This window comes from Manis javanica, chromosome 2 (genome assembly GCF_040802235.1).
Source record: "Manis javanica isolate MJ-LG chromosome 2, MJ_LKY, whole genome shotgun sequence".
Lineage (NCBI taxonomy): Eukaryota > Metazoa > Chordata > Mammalia > Pholidota > Manidae > Manis > Manis javanica.
This window is the reverse complement of record NC_133157.1, coordinates 97,768,427-97,792,461: the sequence shown is the minus strand read 5'-3', so window position 1 is coordinate 97,792,461 and position 24,035 is coordinate 97,768,427. Positions and strand designations below refer to the sequence as shown.

The 24,035-nt window shown below is 45.5% G+C and overlaps 1 protein-coding gene across 2 annotated transcripts in view; it reads left to right on the top strand.

The window, feature by feature from the left end:
* The window catches only part of CCNY (cyclin Y), a 290,053-nt gene extending 270,917 nt beyond the window's left edge, over positions 1–19,136 (top strand). For both annotated transcript variants that reach the window (XM_037010329.2, XM_037010328.2), the window contains 3 exons: positions 5,389–5,555; positions 12,469–12,631; positions 16,423–19,136. In XM_037010329.2, the coding sequence (XP_036866224.1) occupies positions 5,389–5,555; positions 12,469–12,631; positions 16,423–16,539 (447 nt within the window). In that variant the 3' untranslated portion in view covers positions 16,540–19,136. The remainder of the gene's footprint in view (positions 1–5,388; positions 5,556–12,468; positions 12,632–16,422) is intronic.
* Positions 19,137–24,035: the final 4,899 nt, after the last annotated feature.

Genomic DNA, 24,035 nt, shown 5'->3' with positions numbered 1-24,035 from the left:
CCCACCTGTGTCTGCCGAGATGAGTGTGGTGCCTGGCATGCAGTGAGCATTCGGTATCTATTCTTTGGAAAACTTTAAGGAGAATGGCTATTATGTCTTTTCTATCTGTCTGATAAAATTCAGTGGTGAATCCATCTGCCTAGGGCTTTAGTTCTTGGGTAGTTTTTTGATTACCGCTTCAATTTCATTGCTGGTAATTGGTCTGTTTAGATTTTCTGTTTCTTCCTTGGTCAGTCTTGGAAGGTTGTATTTTTCTAGGAAGTTGTCCATTTCTTCTAGGTTTTCCAGCTTGTTAGCATATAGATTTTCATAGTATTCTCTAATAATTCTTTGTATTTTTGTGGTGTCCATTGTGATTTTTCTTTTCTCATTTCTGATTCTGTTGATGTGTGTAGATTCTCTTTTTCTCTTAATAAGTCTGGCTAGGGGCTTATCTATTTTGTTTATTTTCTCAAAGAACCAGCTCTTGGTTTCATTGATTTTTTTCTATTGTTTTATTCTCTATTTTATTTATTTCTTCTCTGATCTTTATTATGTCCCTCCTTCTACTGATTTTGGGCCTCATTTGTTCTTCTTTTTCCAGTGTCAGTAACGGTGACTTTAGACTATTCATTTGAGATTGTTCTTCCCTCTTCAAATAGGCTTCGATTGCTATATACTTTCCTCTTAGAACTGCCTTTGCTGTGTTGCACAGAAGTTGGGGCTTTCTGTTGTTGTTGTCATTTGTCTCCATATATTGCTTGATCTCTATTTTAATTTGGTCATTGATCCATTGATTATTTAGAAGCTAGAAGCATGTTGTTTAGCCTCCATGTGTTTGTGAGCCTTTTTGTTTTCTTTGTACAATTTATTTCTAATTTTATACCTTTGTGGTCTGAGAAGTTGGTTGGTAGGATTTCAATCTTTTTGAATTTGCTGAGGCTCTTTCTGTGGCCTAGTATGTGGTCAATTCTGGAAAATGTTCCATGTGCACTTGAGAAGAATGTGTACCCTGCTTTTGAGTGTAGAGTTCTATAGATGTCTATTAGGTCCATCTGTTCTAGTGTGTTGTTCAGTGCTTCTGTGTCCTTACTTATTTTCTGTCTGGTGGATCTGTCCTTTGGAGTGAGTGGTGTGTTGAAGTCTCCTAGAATGAATGCATTGCATTCTATTTCTTCCTTTAGTTCTGTTAGTATTAGTTTCACATATGCCGGTGCTCCTGTATTGGGTGCCTATCTATTTATAATGGTTATATCCTCTTGTTGAACTGACCCTTTTATCATTTTGTAATGTCCTTCTTTATCTCTTGTTACTTTCTTTGTTTTGAAGTCTATTTTGTCTGATACAGGTACTGCATCACATGCTTTTTTCTCCCTATTGTTTGCATGAAGTATCTTTCTCCATCCCTTGACTTTTAGTCTGTGCATGTCTTTGGGTTTGAGGTGCATCTCTTGTAAGCAGCATATAGATGGGTCTTGCTTTTTTATGCATTCTGTTACTCTGTGTCTTTTGATTGGTGCATTCAGTCCATTTACATTTAGGATGATTATTGAAAGATATGTACTTATTGCCATTGCAGGCTTTAGGTTCATGGTTACCAAAGGTTCAAGGGTAGCTTTTTCACTATCTAACCGTCTAACTTAACTCACTTATTAAGCTATTATAAACACAGTGTGATGATTCTTTATTCCTCTCCATTCTTATTACTCCTCCTCCATTCTTTATATGTTAGGTGTTTTATTCTGTACTCTTTTGTGTTTCCTTTGACTGCTTTTGTGAATATTTGATTTTATTTTTTGCCTTTAGTTAGTATTTGGTTGGTCTGCTTTCTTTGCTGTGATTTTATTTTCTCTGGTGACATCTTTTTAGCCTTAGGAGTGCTCCCATCTGGAGCAGTCCCTTAAAAATATCCTGTAGAGGTGGTTTGTGGGAGGCTGATTCCCTCAACTTTTGCTTGTCTGGGAATTGTTTAATCCCTTCTTCATATTTAAATGATAATCATGCTGGATACAGTATTCTTGGTTCAAGGCCCTTCTGTTTCATTGCATTAAATATATCATGCCATTCTCTTCTGGCCTGTAAGGTTTCTGTTGAAATGTCTGATGATAGCCTGATGGGTTTTCCTTTGTAGGTGATCTTTTTTCTCTTTCTGGCTGCCTTTAATACTCTGTCCTTGTCTTTGATCTTTGCCATTTTAATTATTATGTGTCTTGGTGTTGTCCTCCTTGGGTCTCTTGTGTTGGGAGATCTGTGGGCTTCCATGGTCTGAGAGACTATTTCCTCCCCCAGTTTGGGGAAGTTTCCAGCAATTATTTCTTCAAAGACATTTTCTATCCCTTTTTCTCTCTCTTCTTCTGGTACCCCTATAATGTGAATATTGTTCCATTTGGATTGGTCACACAGTTCTCCTAATATTCTTTCATTCCTTCATTCCTGGAGACCCTTTTGTCTCTTTATGCCTCAGCTTCTCTGTATTCCTGTTCTCTGATTTCTATTTCATTAACAGTCTCTTGCACCTCATCCAGTCTGCTCTTAAGTCCTTCCAGAGATTGTTTCATTTCTGTAATCTCCCTCCTGACTTTAACCCTTAGCTGTTGCACATTTCTTTGTAGGTGTTTGATATGACCTTTATTTTGAATTTCTTTTTCAGGAACATTAATTATATCTATCTCCCCAGGCCCTCTCTTGGGGGTTCTCTGGGTGATTCTCTACTGGACCAAATTCTTCTGCCTTTTCATGGCGATAGAGGTAGTCGTAGGCAGGTAGCGCGTGTGTCAGCTGGGAGAACAAAGTCCCTTCCTGCTTGCTGGTTGTCTTGCCCTTCTCCTCTGCCTGGGTCAGTTACCTGCACACTGGGAGCAGCCTCCGGGTTAATCCCCTGAGCTGATGTGGGTGGGGCCACCCTTGGGGCAGCTGAGAGCCCTGTGTGGAGTGGCAGGTGCGCCGGGTGTGCTCTCCTCTGAGAATGGCTCCCCCTCGCACCTTGCTCTGGCTTCCTCTGTCTGCGCCAGGCAGCTGCGCACTGGCGGCAGCCTCTGGGCTGGCCCGGGCAGGTGTGTGCCAGGAAGAGACTCTAGGCGGTTGTTGCAGGCAGGGCCGCTTTCTGGCCACTCCGCTGTGGCGTGGCAGTGTTGGCTGGGGGTAATGAATGGCAGGCTGCTCATTGCCGTGAGGGGCTTCAGAGCTGCTTTGCCACCCAGGGGGTTAGGGCGCTTGAAGGTTTTCAGTATTCCCTGGGTTGAGAGTGCCAGGACAATTCCATGCGCTGTGAGGCCCCTGTCACTTTAAGACTTTCAAAAAGCACCCGCCTTTCTTTTGTCCCAGGGGAGCTGGCTGTGGGGACCCACCTGCTTGCAGTCTCAGTCTCAGATTTTACCTTTCCATCTCTCTAATATCCAGTACACCATGCAATGTTTGCACTCCCAGTGCAGATGACTAGGGCTGGTTATTTAGCAGTCCTGGGCTCCCTCTCCCTCCCCGCTCCGACTCCTCTCCTCCCGCTGGGAGCTGGGGTTGGGGGAGTGCTCGGGTCCTGCAGGGTTGTGGCTCCGTAACTTACCCCCTTTGTAAGGTGCTGAGTTCTTGCGGATGTAGATGTAGCCTGGCTCTTGTACTGTGTCTTCTGGTCTCTCTGTTAGGCGTAGTTGTATTTGTTGTATTTTCAAAAATATGTATGGTTTTGGGAGGAGATTTCTGCTGCCCTACTCATGCTGCCATCTTGGCTTCTCTGCACTTGGTATCGAGACGGCGAATGTGGACTGAGTTCACCTCTCAGTTACCTGTTCTCATCTGTGGTCTGTTGTATGACTATCAGTCGACTTCTGGCATTATACTGTACTTCTGTTCTTCTACCAACGGTAAAATTTCACAATATTTAAGACTTTACAGGTAATGTAAAGTATGACTGATTCTAATACTGTACAGATTTCATCTGTTTTAGAAAAGTAAGCTCTTAAAAAATCATGGATGATTGTTTCTTCCTGCAGTGATTCCACTTTGTAAATGTATTTGATAAGCTGTAGAAATGATAATTCCATGGTTCAGAGACTATAAAACATACTGACAATCAGAGTTTTACTACGGGAAATTTTAAAAGCATTCTTACCTTGTTACCCAACTTAGGAGGTGGGCTTTGTGGGTATTTCTGATGTCTATCTTCAAACGAAATTATGACAATTTATAAGTCCTATGTTTTTGGTTTCACTTTCAACTTGAGCTGAAATTACTTTATTTAAAAATGAGTTTATCAAATCAAAACCACAGTTGAGATACCACTCTTCAACCCCACTAGGGTGACTATTTTGAAAACAAAAACAAAATAACAAGTGATGGAAAGGATGTGAAAAAATCCAAATTCATGTGTGTGGCTGGTCGGAATGTAAGTGATACAGCCACTGCAGAAAAATAATATGATGGTTCCTCAAAAACATTTAAAGAATTACCATGTGATCCAGCTATTCTGCTTGTGGATGCATGCCCAAGAAAATGTAAAGGGGGGAATTGAATAGATATGTATATACCAGTGTTCCCAGCAGCATTATTCACAGTTGCTAAAAGGAGTAAACCACTCAAATGTCCATTTATGGATGAATGGATAAACATAATGTACAGACAGTGGATTTAATCAGCGTTTGAAAAGGAAGGAAGCTTGCGACATGCTACAACTTGGTTAAATCTTGAGGACATCATGCTCAGTGAAATAAGCCAGTCACTAAATGGCAGATGCCGCATGAATCCCCCTGTGTGAGGTCCCTGGTGTGATCAGATCATGGAGACAGAGTGGAGTGGTGGTTGCCAGGCATTGGGAAAAGGGGGATGGGGAGTTGTTTAGTAGATGCAGAGATTCGTTTGGGGATGATGAAAAACCTGGAAACAGATGTGATGTTTCACAATAGTGTGAACGTACTTAATGCCACAGAGCTGTACACTGATACATGATTAGATGGTAAATTTTAATTAGGTATATTTTGCCACAATAAAAAAAATAGGTTTCTCAACACTGTATGTAAATCTAGTTACCTCAAAATAAAAAGTTTCATTAAAAAAATGACAGAAGAAAATAGGTTTATCCCTTTCACATTCTTTGGTCTCTTTGTTGGAGCTTTTGTTCTTCATAGATTTTGTACTGATGTCACAGTTGATAGAATGAGAGATTAACCTGTGGCTCCTGGAATTTGTTCCTGCCTCAGTCTTTTAAGATCCAGCTACTTCCACACATCCAATTACACAGTGTGCGCCTGTTATATATCAGACCAGCTGAGTCTTTTGACGTTTAAAAATAAGTATGATCCAGTGATTAATCCCTGTTTGAAGGCTCATGGAATGCAGTTAAACAGTGTTAGACTATTTGTGGTAGTTTGTAGGAGAAACAACTCAGGACATTAGCTCTGGCTTTCTCATGTCTTCCAGGTGTACCTTGAAAGACTTCTAACATATGCAGAAATAGATATCTGTCCGGCCAACTGGAAGCGAATTGTTCTTGGGGCGATTTTGCTGGCCTCCAAGGTATGGGACGACCAGGCTGTGTGGAATGTGGATTACTGCCAGATCCTGAAAGACATCACGGTGGAGGACATGTGAGTGTGTTGGGTAGATTCCATGTCCCAAGGGAACTGTAGGGGAAGGAGGCCACACCCCTTTTGCATGGGTGTCTCCTGCAGAATGAATGGATTTGACTGTTGTGAGCTGTACAACAAGGGCACGGTTGTAGATTATCAAGCAAAAACCTGTATTTCTCTGCATTGGAGGTCATTAACAGGTACTGTTAATCCTTTGTGATGTTGTGAAACTGGTTCCAGAGATTCTGATAGGCGAGCATTCCTTTGCCATAGTTAGAAAGGCGTGGGCCAGAGCCAGCACAGTCTGACAGTATGTGGTGGCTTTTATCTGTGCCCCATCTCTGCAGGCTGCTTAAAAGTTAATGCCCCACGCCGGTCTTTTGTGAGCAACAGCCTTCCCAAAAGGCAGAGGTGCTAAATATTGTCTGTTTCTCTTCAGTTGTAGAAAGAAAATGTTCACTGCTTTTGTCATGTTTTGCAAGTTCAGTTGCGTAAAATCAGCATTCTGTCCCTGGGGCCTCATGTGTCTCCACATTTGGCTGTGTGTCCTCTCCAGCTGGTCTCGGAGTCCCCACAGTTCAGTGGATGTGCCATAAACCTGGGAGTCCTGTCCACTCCCATAGCCTCAGGGCAGCCTCAGGATCTCAGCCTATTCAGCCCTCAGATTCAGGAGAGGGTTGTTCACAAGACCTGCGGCCCTGCTGTCTAGAGTCCCTGGGGTCTGGGAATACAGGAAATAGCTTCAGAGCCTCAAAGGAGGTAGGAGCTGCTTTGGAAAACAATCAGAATGAATACTTAGAGTTCCTGATGGTCTGCGGGCACTGTTCTTGCTGAAGTTTTCTCATAGTGTGTGTTTGGCTTCCTTGAGGAAGCTTCAGGCTAGTGGACATTCCCATTGGTGTCCCAATCCATATCCACCTCCTTGGCCCCGTAATCTGGGGGCGTAGGTTCTTCACTGCCTGTGTCTACCACCCCTGGGGGGTCACGTGGCTGCTCTGGGTCTGGGTTCCTCACCAGCCCAGGCCCTCCCTGCCCCATGCTTGTGGGACACTTTGAAGTATATGCTTGTTTGTGTTCTTAGGTCTTTGCTTGCAGAGCCAGTTCCTGCTGCAGACCTATAAAACTCCTTCCAGGGTCTGTGATTCTTCATCATCAAAAGTAAGGAAAGCATAAATACATCTTTGATAATAAGGAAAATTAAATTCTTGATTCTGTTTCAGGGTGAAACAGCCCAAAAAATAATTGTCATGCAGACAGACATACAGGAGATGACCATTTGGGTGCAAGGTGGGGAGCACTGCTAACATATTCCCTGTATTGGTTTGTTCTCCCATCAGCACTTTTGTCTCATTTGAACTGGGACTGCATGGTATGGGAATGACATCATGGCTGCCCTTTTGTGTTTACGTAAAATAAAGTAGATGATGCGTGTGTAGGGGAGGAAAAGTTTTTCCCTCTTCCCTTTTAGGTTCTTTGGTCTAGTAATTAAATTGACATAAGGCAGGAGATTTACAGGAGTGATAGGAGAAAAACAAATACAGTTTCATATAGACAGGAGCCCCATAAAAACATGAGACTCAAAAGGAATGGGATAGGGGCTGTGACTTCCAAGGGAAGGAGGGCAATACACAGGATGATAGGAATAATGATGTTCGCCCTGCCTGCGGGCTGTGCCCCTCAGGATACTGGACTGAATCTCAGTAAGGTTGGGTGAGCAGCCTGCTTCCCCCTGCAGATCGACAAGTGGGAGAGAAGGAGCCAGAGGAGGCCCTCACATCATGAGATGTGTTCTTGGCAAGTCTATTTTAAGAGAGAGAAACAAGAGCTACAGATCCAGGAATCCATCCCTAATGTTGGTGTGTGTGTGCCTGGGCATGCTTAGCGAAGGCCTGTGTGCTGTAAGGAAGTAGACCCCCAGGATGAAGACCAGCGCCCCCTGAGCCTGTGCTGGAGACCAGAGTTCCCAGCTGAGCCACGTCCCTTGAGTTAAAGCCCTGACCCCCAGCACCTTGAAATATGACTGTGTTTATAGATAAGGTCTTTAAAGAGGTAATTAAGTTAACTTGGGGTCATTAGGGTAGGTCCTGATCCCGGTGACAGGCCAGGCAGAGTGACCACTGGGGGCAGACACAGGAGGGTGTCTGCGTGCCCGGGGGACTGCTGTCCCTGATCGTTGGCTTCCAGCCACCAGAACCGAGAGCTGCCTGGTGGGTGGTGACGATCACAGCAGCTGGAAGTGGGGCAGCTCTAATACATGTTAAAGGGGCAGAAGGGACTTTGGAGCTGATCATGGGTAGAGACTGGAAGAGTTTTGAGGTACATGTGAAAAAACCCTAGAGTGCTTGGAAGAGATTGTTGGTAGAAATATGGTTGTTAAGGCCGTTCTGGGGAGGGCTCAGCAAGAAGAGAGCTTTAGAGCAAGCCTCTCTCCTAGATAATGCACACATCATCGCAAACACAGCGTGGCTGGAATGTGAAAGTTCATGGTGCTCCTGAAGGGAGGTGTCTGACAGGAACATCTGTGGAAGGGAACTTGGCTAGGTTTGTCCAGGACCATTCTGGTGATGAACTTCAATTAGCTGAGGAGATTTCCAAGCAGAGAGTTGAAGGTGCTGCCTGGTTTCTCCTTGCTGCTCATGGTACCGTGTAAGAGGGATCAGACACTAAAGATTTGGAGAATCTCAAATTTACCAAGCTCAGCCTGTGTCCGTTGCAAAAGATGAGGAGGTGTGGTCTGGAGAGGACCCTGGGGTGAGGCCAGACAGTTGGCAGGGCTGCCACAGTGGGCTGCATGATGGACCATGGGCCACAGAAGATCATTCCCAAGTTCGAAATCCTATGGAGCCTGTCCCACTGGGTTTTGGACTTAACCTGAGCCTGTGGCCTCTGTGTTTCCTGACCGCACCCTTTTATAGTAGTATGTCCATCCCTGTCCCTCTGCTGTAGTTTGGTTTCACAGGTTCACAGTGGAGAGGAATTTGCCTCAGGATAAGTCATAGAGAAATTCTGTACCCGTCAAAAAACATCTCCCCTTTTCCCCACACCACCAGCCCATGGCAGCCATCACTCTGCTTTGTCTCTATGATTTGACGTCTGTGGGTAGTTCATGTAAGTGGGGTCATGTAGTATGTGTGACTGGCTTATTGCACTTAGCATAATGTCCTCAAGGTTTATCCATCTTGTATACTGTTGTCAGCTGATATTTCCTTCCTTTTTAAGGCTGAAAATACTCATTTTGTGTATCTGCCACATCCATCCATCAGTAGACATTTGGGTTGCTTTTCTGTTGGCTGTTGTGAATAATGGTTCTGTGAACATGGGTGTACAAATGCATTTTTGAGTCCCTGCTTTCTTTTGGGTCTATATCCAAAAGCAGAATTGCTCATCTAGTGGCTGGCTTTTAAAGTGAACACACTTTTCTAGAAAAGCAGGCAGATTATTAGATGATGAAAACAACTCTCTTTACTCCATTTTCAGAGGCCCTTTTGCAAGTTGCCAAATTGCACCAAGTCAGTTGGATTTCTTTACAGTGTTGATCTAATGTAGCAAATATTTCCAAAATGTATTTTTTGTTTATTGATCCGAATTTACTTCTTGTAAAGTTTTACATCATAACTATTTCCTCATAATTAATCCAGTTGAAGGCAGTAAATCATCAAGCCATTTCTTTGCATTGCTGTTCATATTCTAATGATTTACCACATCACAAGCTGTCAGATGCCCCTTTAAAATGGACTGCTGTAGTTTGGGAATTAAAATTTTGGCAATTTAATTTTCTATAACTGGCCTTGGTTTGAAAACACAGCAGCGCTAAAATCCGTTTCCCTCAGAGCTTAAACAGAAACATTCAAGAAAAGCCTGGAAAAAGGTTCTTTTTTCCAAGGACCCCTGGAAAAATGCCACCTTGTTGAGAAGCAAATTCCTCTTGACTTTAATCAGAGTGTACATTCTCAGCAAGAGTCACTAGAGCCCATATGCCACTTGTGGCAGGTTGGCGGACTTTGTGCTGTCTTATAAAACGAGGTTCTCAGCATTGGGAGAGTAAGACCTGCAGTGACACACTTTGGCCACCAGCTGGCAGTCTCCCACAGGCAGCTTCCAGCTCACCCCAGAGAGCGCCTTCCCGCCCATTGGTCTTGGCACTTCGGTAGGTATCCTTGACATTCATTATTTGTATTTGTATTTATTACTTGTATTATTTATGTATTTCATTACGTTTACCTGGATTCCAGTATTCCACAGGATGAATGCTTATTAAGTCTCAAAGCAGGTATAAGTAAAAGTTATTCAAAGTCATTGTTTCTGAACGAGGTGGCATTTTCCCAGGGTTTTGTGGATAAAAGAACAACCTTTCTTCAGGCTTTTCTTGAACGTTTCCGTTTAAGCTCTGAGGGAAATAGGGCTTTTAGAGTTGCTGTGTTTTCAAGCTAAGGTGAGTTTTAGAAAATAAAAATAATCCCCCAAAGTTAAAAAAGTAATTTAAAAATATAAATTAAAGTCAAATAAGTCAAAGTAATTTAACTTCCTTAAGGAAGTAAAGTGTAGCACAGTGTGTACTTTTGAAGCTTAGCTCCTTTCACTAGGCCATGTGGGAAGATCATGCCTGTTAGGCAGCATCTCCCTATGGCTTCCTGCTTTTTCCCACCAAAGCACTCAATAGCAACTTGTTCAGTTCTTCTCTCTCTCTCTCTCTCTCTCTCTCTCTCTCTCTCTCTCTCTCTCTCTCTCTCTCTTTTTAACAAATTAAATAGAAAATACTAGAAATAAAGTTTCAAGGAGGATTTGAATTTCAAAAAGCTTTCAAGAAAGTTTCAAGCCTAAAGAGTATTGAATTCGTTTAAGATGGAGGAAGGAAAGAGAGATTATTTGTAGACATTTGAAAGATCATGGTGGGCTAGACAAGAGGCACCTAGGTATGGAAGGAGGTCACAAGCTGTTGCACAACCAACCCTTCATCCCCATGACCTTACCAGGGCCTGGGCTTGTCCTTGCTCCTACAGTTTATAGAGTGATTTTTGTAATGAGCTAACCTGCTGTGTTGTGTTCTTAGTGTGTAGCTCTGAGAGGGTGATGGAGAAGGCACATGTGTGCCCACAAGAGTGTGAGTGCTCAGCTCAGGTCTCGGGTAGGACAGTACCTGACAGAGGACCAGCAGAGCCCCAGCTTGCCGTGGTTTCTTAGTTATCATCTGCCCACTGGTTTCCCTCTCTGGAGCCACCCACCCTTGCCCCCATCTCAGTCCCACAAGCCAAGTCACAGTCCTCAGCCTCTGATGGCTTAGTGAGCATCACCAGAGGCAGACTGGGACTTGGCACCGTGGGGACAGGCTGGTGGTGCCATTGTAGTTGGAGGCCAGGAAAAGTCAGATGCCCGCAAACAGACCCAGACCTCGGAGGCTCTGTGTTGAGTGGAGTCAGAGGAGGGGGGTTGGGCTGAGAGGGGTGAGGCCTGGCACTCGTGACAGGGCTTGTCAGTCTCCAGCTCCATGCACAGGAAGTTGTGGCAGTGTGTCCTTCTGCAGGGGTGTGGGTGGCTTGGTGAACAGCCCACTGGAGATATCCCACCCACCCAGCCTTGTTCTTCTATGCCACAGTGCCCCTCTTCCCGACTCAGCTCAGCTCTTAACTTCATGAGAAGCCTTCCCTGATCTCTCCATGCTGGGCTGGGTCTGCTCCATTCATAACAGTAATTATTGAGTACCAACTGTATGTTGGGGGGCTGGGGGCATGAGATTAGATGTCATGGTCTCTGGCTATAAGGGGACAAATAGGGCAACTGTGTGACTCAGCAGTGCAGCTGAGCATGACAGAGGGCAGCAGTGGGGGGCTCTGCAGTCTGCTAGGGGTACAGGGTGCTCTCTGGGGAGGCAGCTAAAACTGGTACCCAGCCGGGACCAGTGCTCATAACCAACATGGGAAAGTCCTCAATGAAAAGTTATAAAATTTATTCTGGTTACTCATCATTTGTTTTCATCAGAAAATAAATGGCTTGGCCAGATGGATTTTTTTTTTTATTTTAAGTTATTATTGATATACACTCTTATGAAGGTTTCACATGAAAAAACAATGTGGTTACTACATTTACCCATATTATCAAGTCCCCACCCATACCCCAATGCAGGCACTGTCCACCAGTGTAGTAAGATTTGGCCAGATGAATTTTAACACCTGCATTGGCTCCTAAACTGACAGTCTATGAAGTCGAGTGCTTCTCCCAGCCTTGGCCAGGGCCAGCAGCATCAGCATCCGTGGGCATATGCTAGAAATGCACATTGTCAGGCCTGCCCCGGCCTGCTAAGTCCGAGACCAGGGTGGCCCCGCAGTGTGCCTCCTAGCAAACCCTGCAGGTGATCAGATGCCTGCTTGGGGTTTTCAGTCCTCAGAGCTGGTGAGTGCCCATGCTGAGAGACTGAAGCTAGGATTCACTGCCAATTCCCCCTGTGCCTAGGGAAGCCCCCAGGGCAGTTCTTCCACAGTTTTCTCTCAGGAAAGGGGGAAGGGCTGCTGAGGAAAGGCCTCCTCTAGGTCTGCTGGCCTTCCCTCTGGATGCTGTCTGTAGCCCTCACTAGTCTCCACTTGACAACTCTTGCCTGCTCCATCTGCCCTGCATTTGAGCTGAGCTCATGGTTCATGCTGAGATTGGCAGGTGGAGCCTGCTGTGCGTATGTGAGGTCTCTGTGAACTGACTCCCTGAAGCACTTTTTGGTGATCATCCCAATTAATCAGTCCTCATCCTTCTGGGCACTGGATCACTTGGCTTTTAATACCAGTTTGGTGGTTAAACTGCAACTGTGGTGTCCAACCAGGCAGTTAATTAGATGGTTTTCTCCCTGGAGGATGCAGTTTTCTGGAGTCTGGTCCCCTGCAGCGTGCCTTGGTGGGACTTGGAGTCTGGGATGGCAGCTAAGTGTGTGCTATTTCTGTCTTTGCAGGAATGAGCTAGAGAGACAGTTTCTTGAATTGCTACAGTTTAACATCAACGTTCCTTCCAGTGTTTATGCCAAGTATTATTTTGATCTTCGTTCTCTGGCAGAAGCAAACAACCTGAGCTTTCCCTTGGAGCCCCTGAGCAGGGAGCGGGCTCACAAGCTTGAGGTATGATGCTCTAGCACATGGGTTTTGGTATTGCGGCAGATGCCTGGGTACATGCACGTGTGTAATCACAGTGACAGTTTCTTCCACTGAAATAAGCATGAGTCACCCTGGATTTATCTGGTCAGTTAATTTAATTGGTTGTAATTTGTACAACATCATATTTTGAATAACTTTCTAATACCAGTTTTTATTTAATATGCACTGATTCTGTTTTTCAAATGAAAGATTTTTTTTTAAGCCTCTTTTTTTCTTAAACCCACAAAAAGGTATTTCCCAGCATACACTTTGTGAGGAAAAAGATCAGAAGATCCAAGAAGGTTTGATCTTCTTTTTATTTTTTCAAAACATTTTCTCTGCAGCCCAGACAGAGCTGGGCCAGCCCCACTGGTCTTGGTCTGGCTTTATGGCCGTCATTGTTGAGCTGTACGGCTTTTGTGTCTCATACTTGTACATACCTCAGCTTCATACGTGCACCGAGCTCTTCGCATCTGACTTCCTGACAGGATGGAAAGTGGTGGGGTGATAAGGATCACTGATGAGACCCTCTCCTCCTGAAAAGGGTGCCAAGGTACCCACTCCACCCCCGGCCCCCCGACTACCATCCTGGTCTCATCCCACAGATCCCTTGACCAAAGCAGTGGATGGCACAGTATTGTTCCAAGCTTGGTGACACCCAGGAGGTCTGTGCTGCCTGCCCCACTGACCATCCCAACTTAAACATCATCCCCTATTCAGAGTCAGGATGGCCAGAGTGGTGGTCTAAAGAGGGCTAATTGCCAAGAACGAAACAAAGTCTAGAGGTGGGGGGGGGGCAGAATATCTTGAAGATATATTCACAAGGTGAAAAAAGCAAAAATTTTAGATGACAATTTAAAAGGTAAATAATATGTTAATAATCCCAAGGAGGAAACTTGGTCAAACTGTGGGAAAGACTGGATGCACTTTACTGGGTTTAAAGTAAAAATCCAGTGAGATTTTCAGAACTCAGTCTCTTTGCTCTAATTAGTATCAGCCCTTAGAATGAAATTGCCATTTGAGCCTCCCAATTCTCAATTTGCTCCCAGGCAAGTATTGCCAGCCCTTCACAAGCACTAGATGGCGCAGTGAGCTGGGCCCCTTGAGGCCGGTCCCAGCCTGTGCTGCAGGCCTGGTGTCCCGTGGTGCTGGGAGGGCTTCGGGGCCCCTGGCAGCCATTTACCCACAGGAGAAGCAGGTGTGAGGGACTCTGAGGAGCATGCCTGGTGGTTCAGGCCAGCCAGTGGTGCACACACGGGCTGGCAGAGCTGGGGCTGGTGCCCACTGTTCACCGGGTCAGGTTCTCTGATCCAAAAGGAGGGCAAGCTCGCCTGCTCCGGGGAAGCGGGAGGAAAGCTGGCCGTCCTGAGGAGACAGACACCGACCCCTCCTCTGGAAAAGCAGTTGACACCCCTTTGAAATAATTTATAAGGAATAGGATTTCATTATTTCCAGACCTAGCATCGCTGTCCGTCCATCGGCTTGCAAACGTGGATAGTGGGGAGGATCAAGGTGTTGCTGTTCCCTGAAGTTGTGCACCTCATGTGTTCAGGTCCTTCCAGTGGCTGCTCTGGGAGGGTGCCTGCACAGCAGAGGAAGCAAGGGCGCCAAGAGCCTCGACGAAGTCTTTTCCACAGTTTAATCAAGTTTCCTTCTTGGGATTATTAACATATTATTTATTTGCCTTTTTGTTAAGCTGGTTCGCTTCTCTGCATGCATGTGGGAGATGTGAGCGAAGCCAGCAGCAGTTCTCACCATGAGATCTAGAATAAGAGACTGTAGCTTCTTTATTATTCTGGCATTACATTCAGACACACTGTTCATGAGCAGAGGAAAAACAGATGGTAGCTTAGGAAGTTTAAACAAGTGAAAATAATTTGCTTTACCAATAAGGGCTTTGATGCCCTTAAACACTGACATTCTTTTCTGTAATTACGCCACCTGTATGACATATACAAAGCATGTTTCAGATGAGGGACTCTCGGTGTGATGGTCCAGCTGCTCACCTCATGGATCCCTCAGTTGGAGGAAGATGTCCTTGACTGCTGATGCTGTCCTTCAGGCTGGGCTCCATGCCTCCGCTGAGTTGTTTTTCTAAAATGCAGTCGTGGGATTGGGAAAGTAAGAGACTCAGCCGCCAGTTCCCTCTGTTTCCAGTACTAGGACCATACCCTGCAAGTCTGTGCCTCCATGATGAGCACCGTGATTGTCTCGTCCATGTCCACTGCACACATAGGCACGTTGCATGCTCAGGCCCCCACCACAGGTGGGCCTTGGAAGCGCATGAGCCTGCCCCTTTACCTTCTGTGATGGACACAGACGGTGAACACCTAAGAGGGTTGGCGAGTACGGTAGAAGGGGAGTGAAGAGGGAGCTGTGGAGTTGGGAGGGGCTCCTGTTGGCTGTGGCCTCCTGTGGATACTTCCATGCTGGGAAGGAGCTGCTGCAGAGCCCCTGGGGGAGGGGCTGGAGCGGCTCCAGCCCCATGGTGGGGAGGCTGGGACAGGGTGGGCCTGGCCCCAGGAAAGGCAGGAGGTCAGAGCTGCAGGGTTGTTGTGGAAATCCCAGCAAAGGCCGGTGGTGATCCCAAGATGTGGGCCTGTTGCTCCTGCCCTGGTGTCACTTGGTGATGGTGTCCTGGAGGATGGAGGCCATGTGTATTCCTAGCAACCAGCACAGGCCCTGGCCTGTTGTGTGAATTACAGAGGGACTATAAGACCTCACATTTGCTCATCATGAGGCCACCCAGCCCCAGGCTATCTGGAGATGGCAGGGTGAGTAAGACTGGGACAGCCATCAGGGTATGAGCCTCAGCTGGACTGACAGCGGCCCTGGGGGGGCTCTGGCTAGGCCCTCGCCCGAGGTGGCTTCCCATTCTCTCCTGAGGAGTCTCACTGTCCTCGTCAACAAAATAAGGGCCATGCTGATTGTCCCTTTGTCCCATAGTTCTCTTTTTAAAAAAATGTTTTTATTTTAAGTCTGTGCCTTTGTCCTCTTCACCCATCCCCCCACTCCCTCCCCTGTGGTGACCACCAGTGTGTTCTGTGTGTCTGGGAGTCTGTCTCTCTTTGTTTGTTCATTTGTTGTGTTTTAGGTTGCACATGTAAGTGAAATCGTACAGTTTTTGTCTTTGACCAGCTACTTAGTATAATACCCTCTAGGTCCATCCATGTGTTTCAAATGGCAGGATTTCTCTTTTTTATGGCTGAGGAGTATGTGCAGCCCATGTATTTGTGCTCCCCTGCCAGCCTTCTTCCTCTGCAATCATCTAGAGTTGACTGGAATGCTTGGTCATCTCTCCAACTTTCTCCCATTAACCTTTGTGGCACTTCCTCAGCCCTCCTCTCTGTGCGTCCAGCACAGAGCTCTGGTGCTTCATACCAGTCCTGCGAGGAGGACAGGGTGTCGTTACCCACTTGGCAGATGAGGATGCTGAGGGCCAGAAGTGGGGCGCATGCCCGCCGCCCCACTCTGAGTGGGGAGCCGGCCTCAAACCTGGGACCAGCTAGCACCAGGCTACACCATCTTAGCAGTTGCGTCACACCTTGAGATGATTTTCTCAGTTGGTCTATAGGCCCTTTGGAAGCGGACTTTTCCTCCCCTTCCTTTGTGATTGGTGTAGACCTGGGCCGTGGGACGTGGGCCCTTGTTGGCTTAGCTCACAAGTGTCCCTGGGGACCAGGACAGTGTGGGCACACAGTGGTAGGTGTCCCAAGAGTGAGTGAAGGGTGCTCCTGAGTCTGCCATGATCTGAACGGTCTCTCTTCTGTCCCCAGGCCATCTCTCGCCTCTGTGAAGACAAGTACAAGGACCTGAGGCGGTCCACGAGGAAGCGGTCAGCAAGTGCTGACAATCTGACTCTGCCGAGGTGGTCCCCAGCCATCATCTCCTAACAACAGGCGTCCCCATGGAGGCCCACCATCCCACACTTTCTCTTTTGGTTTGAGGAAGGGTGGACTTGGGATGGTTTTGTTTTGTTTTTCTTTCCTCTTTGTTTTTAATTCATAGCTTCGTCAGGCTGCCTTGATGACCAGCCCATGCAAGGCTTCTAGAGAAGCGAATCAGTGTTCCAGAAATCCCGTGTCACGCCTTTCGCCATCATCACCAACAGCACTTCCTTCACAGAGGGAAGAAGACTCTCCCCTGGAGGAGGAAATACGGAGAGAGGGAGGGAAACACAGGCCGGATGCAGGGGAGACGTCTGCTGCTGGCGTAGTTAGATGCGTCAGTAGGTGGCAGTTGGGTGCATAAAGACCACAGCTCACCTCTGTCTGGATCAGTATGTTCTGTAAGACTTCTTGCATTCCTTCTAACTGCTTTATTGGGATTTGAGGGATTTTTGTTTGTTTTTATTATCTTTTGGGTTTGGTCCCATGGAGCAGAGAATAGTTTGTACCCACCACGGCCCATCCAAATAAACAGCACTGGTTGTTTCTCTCTGCACTATTCCTGCGAGCTGTCTCCTGAGCTTCTTCCTCACAAGTGGGATGTGTTTGTTCCATTTCTGTACACCTTGTTTTATATTGTTTTTCTCCAACAGTGGCAAAACTGACTTGACCATATACTGAACCAAAAGCCTCCCCGTCCCTCCTGTTCCTCACCCCAAGAAAATTCTAGATCACATGGGTGCTTGTGCCTTCGATTTCCGTGCAGTTGTTTTTTTCCCTCTGATCTGAAATTGTGGTTTTGTTGCGACTTGGTGGGCTGAAGCACAGTTGTGTTGCTGGGTGGAGACGTCCCAGGTGCTGGGTGTGTGCCTCATTTCTCTGTGCCCCCTGCTCAACCAGTTCATCCCTTACTTCCGTGTCTATTGTTGCAAGCAATATTCTTCTCAACTTTTGTATGTTTACTTTAAATCAAAGTTAGTCTATTTGTATACAATTTTTTAAAAACCTAAAATTGAAAAAAAAAAGGCGGGGGTGGGTATTCCAGTGGGAAGATCATTGAAGAGCAAAATGTTACTCTTTACTAAGGTATTTTTCACAGAATGACAGAATAAAAAAACTCAACTTGCGTTTTCATTGTGGGTGCTTAGAGAAGTCACACAAAATTCCAACTGTGAAGGTTTATGCAGTTTATGCTTCATTCATTATGGCGTACCATTTCCTCTTCTGACTATCCCTGATTCCTTATGGGCTAGATAAGCTTACCTTTTATATATTAAGTAAAATAAAAAGGTTAATGATAGAATATCAGTGAGTAAATTTGATATTAAGTCTCAGAACCTGAGTCAATGAAGCATGTAATGCTTTGGGTTTTTGCATATTTTCTTGGGTCCCAATGACAGTGGTTTCTGAGTTGTTTCCTTTTTCAGGTCTCTGTAAGGTGAATGCAGAAGATAATGTGTGTTTCACCTTCCTCTTGTGTGAGCTTGGAAAACCTGGGACTTTTAACATTCTTTGTCTTGAGTACCCTAAGATCATACCCCCAGTCCCCAGACATCTGCTCCCCATGAAATGTGCTTTAGGAGTGAAAGAGACTCAGAAAATTGAAATCGCAAGAACACCAAGTTGAAAGCACTAGTCAGGTTTCCATAAAATTTGTATCCTGTAAACGTAACTGTTTGGGCCAAAAATACTGTCAAGTTCTTTCTGACCTAAACTTCTAAGGGCAAACAAGCAGAATATGACAAGTTAATTATCTTCCCATTGTAATTGTGTTGATATACTCTGTATGGGTACCAAAATCTGCTTCTCTCCTCAAGTAAGAGTTGGATTTAGAACTTTTAAATAGAGATCTAAAAATGTAGAAAATACCATTTTATATTCCCTAATCTATATCGCTTAAAAAGGGACATATTTTCTTAGCTGAATATGAATACCTCTCAAGCATAAATTAGTTCCTCTCATGTAAAGTACCTTATTTTACTGATCCATTTCAGGAAAGAAGTTCTGCCTTTAAAGCAGAAATCATATTTTTATCCCTTTTATTTGAACAAGAGAGATTTGAAAATTGACTTATGTAAATACTTTCAGTGCATCTGCTATTATTTTGTGGAGTTTATTAAACTACTTTAAAAAATTGTATAGTCTATTTATTGTACGTATATACATACAGTCTGATAACTTTTAAGTGGAATCCATAAAACCTGGCTCAGTCTTGTTTAGACTATTGAATATTGTTTTAGCCTTGTGCACTTGACTCTACCTCTGTATAGGAAAATTCTCCATATTCATTAAGAAGTTTTGATCTGTATTGGTTATGTTTCTTGCACTAAGGATTTTTACAGTCTGCTGTAAGTGTAGATTTTAGTTTTCAGTATGAATCACTTGACAGATAGATAAATACTTAGGTTTGTTTGACTTTATTTTTCTACCTGATGATGATGATTTATATTTTGTTCTCTGGTTTGTTCTAAGTTTGCCAAAAGAAAAAAAAAACCAAACCCACCGACCACCAGTACAGTACTTATTGATAAATCGTAGTGACTGTAATTTGTTTGCAAAGTGATTCAATGCCCTACAATTAAAGTTGGATTGCTATTTAGGAATGCATTGTGTTAGTGTAGTTTTTGAATGGACAGTTCTCATCATAAATGAAGGATAAAACCACACAATTTGTTGACTTTTAATTTTAGATTTGACTTGAATAACAAAGTCATTGGGAGAATATATCCTGATGAATTTCTTCTTGGTTTGTTTTGCTTTGCATTGGCTGAGGAAAGGAAAAGAAGTCAGGGCTTTAACACTAAATTGGAGGGCAAGGTGGGAGATTCTACCGAGGCCCCGATGGTGCCCCATGCCTTAATGCACAAGGTGGGGCCGATGTCAGAGCCTCAGTCCCATTATCTGGCTCCTTCCTGAGTGGCTCTCCCAAGTTCCTTCTCTTGGTCTTTGGCAGGAGCTTCTCCATTATGGGGTTTTCCTTGGTTCTGGGGATTTTGATCCTTAGCTGAGCTGCAAAACTGGAATTTTAGGAGTGAGAGATTGTGATCCTTTCTGGCTGCTTTTGGTAACCTCTCTCCTGGGGTCATATTTTATAGCTTTGAATTTTTAAAAAATATAATTCCTGGTTCATTGTAGGTACTTAATAAGTGTTAAATAAATAAATGCATAGAACAAATAGTACCTGCCTTCCTGCTGCATTTTTTTGAATATTGAGATAAAATTCAACAGGTTATGTTTTAAGCTACATTTATTGCAGCGAGAGCCCTACACACAACCTCACTAAGATGGTTGGTGCTGTTGAGCACAGAGCCTAACAAGCGATTGTACCTGGACACAAGCCCTCCCCCAGCACCCATCCGCTGCCCCACCCCGGTGCCCAGCAGGCCTGGGTACAGGTTGGGGCCTGTATCAGGGTGCTTGTGACAGTGATCGTGTTGGCCCTGACCATGTCAGCCAACTTCTTCCCCATTTGCCTGCTAGATTTGCTTATTAAGTTTGTGTATGTGAAGCTGCTGATGGACCACTTAGCCACTGTCCAGTAGAAACTTTGAGAGTTCTGTGATCAGCTAAAATGATCTGATTTTATTGAAGGCCATGGTGTGTCCCCCGTGGCTGTGAGTCTGAGCTGTAATCCAGGTGAATGTGTCAGGGCAGCTGTGTTGTAGCTGTAGGTTTCTGTAGAAAGAATCCTGGAAGAACCTACTTAGCAAGAAATGAGCTTACAACGAGGAGTCTGACCAAACGGTGTTCAAATGTTTCAGGTCTCAACATTCCTGTGTCCTTTGATTTGGGTAAAGGGCTTTATTCCTTTTAAGAACTTTGTTTATATAAACAAGTCATTTCAAATTGCTGTGCAGCACAAAAAAATGGCATTCCAAAACATTGTTTTGGACAAAGGTATTAATGTAACTAGAACTTAAGTACATAACATGTTCACGTTGGTATTGATTTGTATTGTCATAGGTTTTAGTCTCAGTCCAAAGTCAACTTGCTGTGTAACTTTGGACAAATTGCTTAACCTTTCTGGATCACTCACTGCACTTGGCTGGCAGACACACTTGCCTGGTTGTTTCCATGCTTGCCTTACTCTGTTTCTGAACACACTCTGCTCAGCCGTTCTCAATGGCAATTGGAGGATCGGATGCTCCTCTGCACGGAGTAGGAAGGCTGTTCCTGTGGACAGACAAATGTAAGCCTAACTGGGAGTTTCCCTGGGGAATCTGTTGTCCTTTTCAGGGTCCCCCTCCAAAGAAGGGTGCCCACTGGTAGATACAGCTATTCTGTGAAGGGCAGGGGACCCAGGTTTCAGCTGGGGTCCATCCTTTCCCTGGGTCTCTCTAGCTGGGTTTTCCTGGGCCTGGTTTGTGAATTCTTATCTACACTGATGAGTGCTAGACATCTTGAAACAGTGATCTGAATGTAGGAATCTATCTTAAGATGGGTCTGTTTTGAAAAGAGTGCCTCACCATTGTGAAGCCAGCTGATGCTTATTCTTCCTAGTCCTGCAGGCCAGAAGCCCTGGAAGCCCAGCCTGGGAAAAGAAGGACTCTGCTGCTGCCCTCACAGGGCACTTCCCATCAGTCCAGGAGGTTGGCAGACAGCCATCTGCTGGCTTCCCAAATCAGCCCCTGTTCACCAGCCCTTGAGGTCTACTCAGAGGATTTGCATTATGGTGGGGGGAGGGGGTCGCATAAGAATTGGGTTCACTCCAAAGCAAAGAGCAGCATTTGGGCTGGGCGTGTGGTAAAATGCATCTGCAGGGTCAGGGCACCCAAGTACAAAGCCCTGCCAGGGTGCACTGGACATTTGGTGTGGTGAACCTGACAGCTTTACTAGATTCTGAGTTGCTTCATCTTTAAAACAAAGAAATGCATCACTCTCTAGACGACCCTAGCGGCCTTTCCCCTCCTAAAATGCAATTATTCCATGAATCATTTAGCTATTCTGGGATTTCAGGAGCAGTCTCAGGATCTATAACAACAGGCTTACTCACCCCTGCAGTCTTTTAAAAAACAAATTTGGAAAACCTACAGTGACTCATTTTAGAGTCCCAGGTTATGTTAGCTCCCCGTGAAGCATCCTGCATTGAGCGGTAGCCTCTTAAATGTGAGCTGAACTGGAAATAAAATTCATCTTCTAGATTATCTACAAAACACATGTAATTCATTTTGTAATTAATAGAAGCGAGTAAGCACATAAATAGACAAGAGGAATTGTGGTCAGTGCCATGAAGGCCGTGGGTGATGTGGCAGCACCTAGGAGGGGCCAACTCAGGGGTAGCCTTTTAAGTAGGGGTCTCCATGGAAGAGCTAAGAGAGCTTCCTGAAAGAGGAAGAGGTGGAGGGAAGAAAGGGAGATGGTAGGAGACTGGGCTGGAGAAGAGCCGGCTGGGCCTGTATGGTGAGGGGCACAGATTGTAAGGCCAATGGGAAGCCAATGAAGAGTTGGATTGTACCGTTTTATTAGACTCCACGGTGCCATGTGTTGCTCTGCTCAAGGCATGCATATGACATGGGAAGCATGGCTCCTGCCTGTGTGCCCACAAAGCAAAAGGAAGGGAAGGGCTGCATGCCCTTTGTACACAAGACATGGGAGAAAAATCAACAAAATCATGAGGTGGGGTTCTTGCCATAAAATGACTGGGAAGAACCATCCTTTTCATTGTTATTCATTCTGATTGCAGGTTGTCTGTTCATGAGTTAAGTCAAAATACCAGGTACCTACTATCTAGCAGGCATTGTGTGCAATGGGGGTACACCCGGACTAAGACCATGGCCCTGTCCCACAGAAACCTGTATTGATTTGGTCTGGTCCAGTGGCTTGACGTGTGTTGTGTCACAGCCATGAAGCAGCGTTATCTGAACTTGTGTTTGGTCATGGAAGTGTAAATAAGGTGGTTCCTGAACATCCTTTCTTCCTGCAGGCACTCATGGGGTTCTACAATTGTTTATTTAATGTTACATGCCAGTATTTTTTCAGTGCCTTGAAGCTAGTGTGGTTGGTCCCAAGAAAATCGGAGAGAAACAACTGAAAAATGATCAATAGGAGTTCAGTAAGATGGCAGTTACAAGATCACTACAGAAATTGATGGTTTTCTAAGTCCCCAGCAATAACCAATTAGAGACTATAATGGAGTAAAGATATCACTCTGAATTGCCACAAATTATAGCATATCCAGGAACAAATACATGAAGTGCTCACAGTGTGCCCAGCATGTAGTAGGGGAACTCAGTGTGTGTTAATTTATCTAATCCTATTCAGTTTCATGAGATTCATGGCTGAAGATACTTAGGCTTGGAGAGGGGAAAAACCTTGCTTCAGCCCATAGTCAGAACCAGGAAGCCCAACTCCAGAGTTTACTTTGAACAAACACCATGTCATATGACCTTTCTTTGTTAGGAGACATGCTGTAGTGAGTTCGGTTGCATCCCTCACAAATTCATGCCAATGTGACCTTCCCTGGAAATGGGGTCTTTGCAGATTAGTCTAGATGAGGTCACACTGGATTTGTGTCAGCCTCCAAACCAATGATTGGTGTCCATATAAGGAGAGGGAGGTTTGGAGACAGACAGTGCTGTGTGACAGCAGAGGCAGAGACTGTGCAAGGCAAGAAAGGAGTCTTCCCTGGCACCCTCTGAGCAGGGCTTGCTCGTGCCTGGGTTTCAGACTTTGCACCACCAGATCTGAGAGATTCTGTGATGAGCCCACCAGCAAGTGGAAATGTGTTCCAACACCCCTGGAATGCCTGAATAAAGACGCCCTGACCTTCAGAGGCGGCCACGGAAGAAGGCCCCGTGTTCCCGATGGGAGCGGCCGCGCTGTAAGCATGTCCCGTCTTCCCCCCGCAAGCGCCCCGCCCTTTGCCCACCATGCTCTCAGGCACACCACTGCCCCAACGGCGGCCCTTGGTGCTGTAGGTTCCCTCTGGCATGTTTCCCCCAGAAATTTGCTTTGCTCCTCATTCAGACCACGTGGTCCAGGAGGCCCTGGGGCTCCCACTCCGCACGGGAGCCCCCTGCAGGCCCTGCCCAGCCCACTCTAAGCCTGGCCCAGCTGTCTTCTCCGTGCCCTTCTGCAGGCGGTTTCCTTGAGGCCTCCCGCCCTGTTGCGAGGCTCCCGGAGCGCCGCTCGGAAGTATGCCTTTTCGTGGGAGACGAGGTCAGACAACGCGGGCCCCAGAGCTGTGAGGCAGGCTTAGCGACGCTCGTCCTTGAACTGGGCGTGTGTGGAGGCTGAGAGATGCTGGGAGAGGAAATGAATCCCGCTCAGGAATGTTGTCCTTTCCCCGTCTCTCCCCCAACGTCCGTGTCGCTGAGGGACAGTGTCAGGGAGACCTTACTCGTGGGGATGTGCGTGTACAGATGAAGAGCTTTGGAAGTCGCCCAGGGAACCCTTAACACTCATTCAGTCTACAGACATTTGCCTTAAACATAACTTTTTTTCCCCTAGAAACATAACACTGATCCCTTATATGTTGGATTCTTCCAACTAACAAATTCATA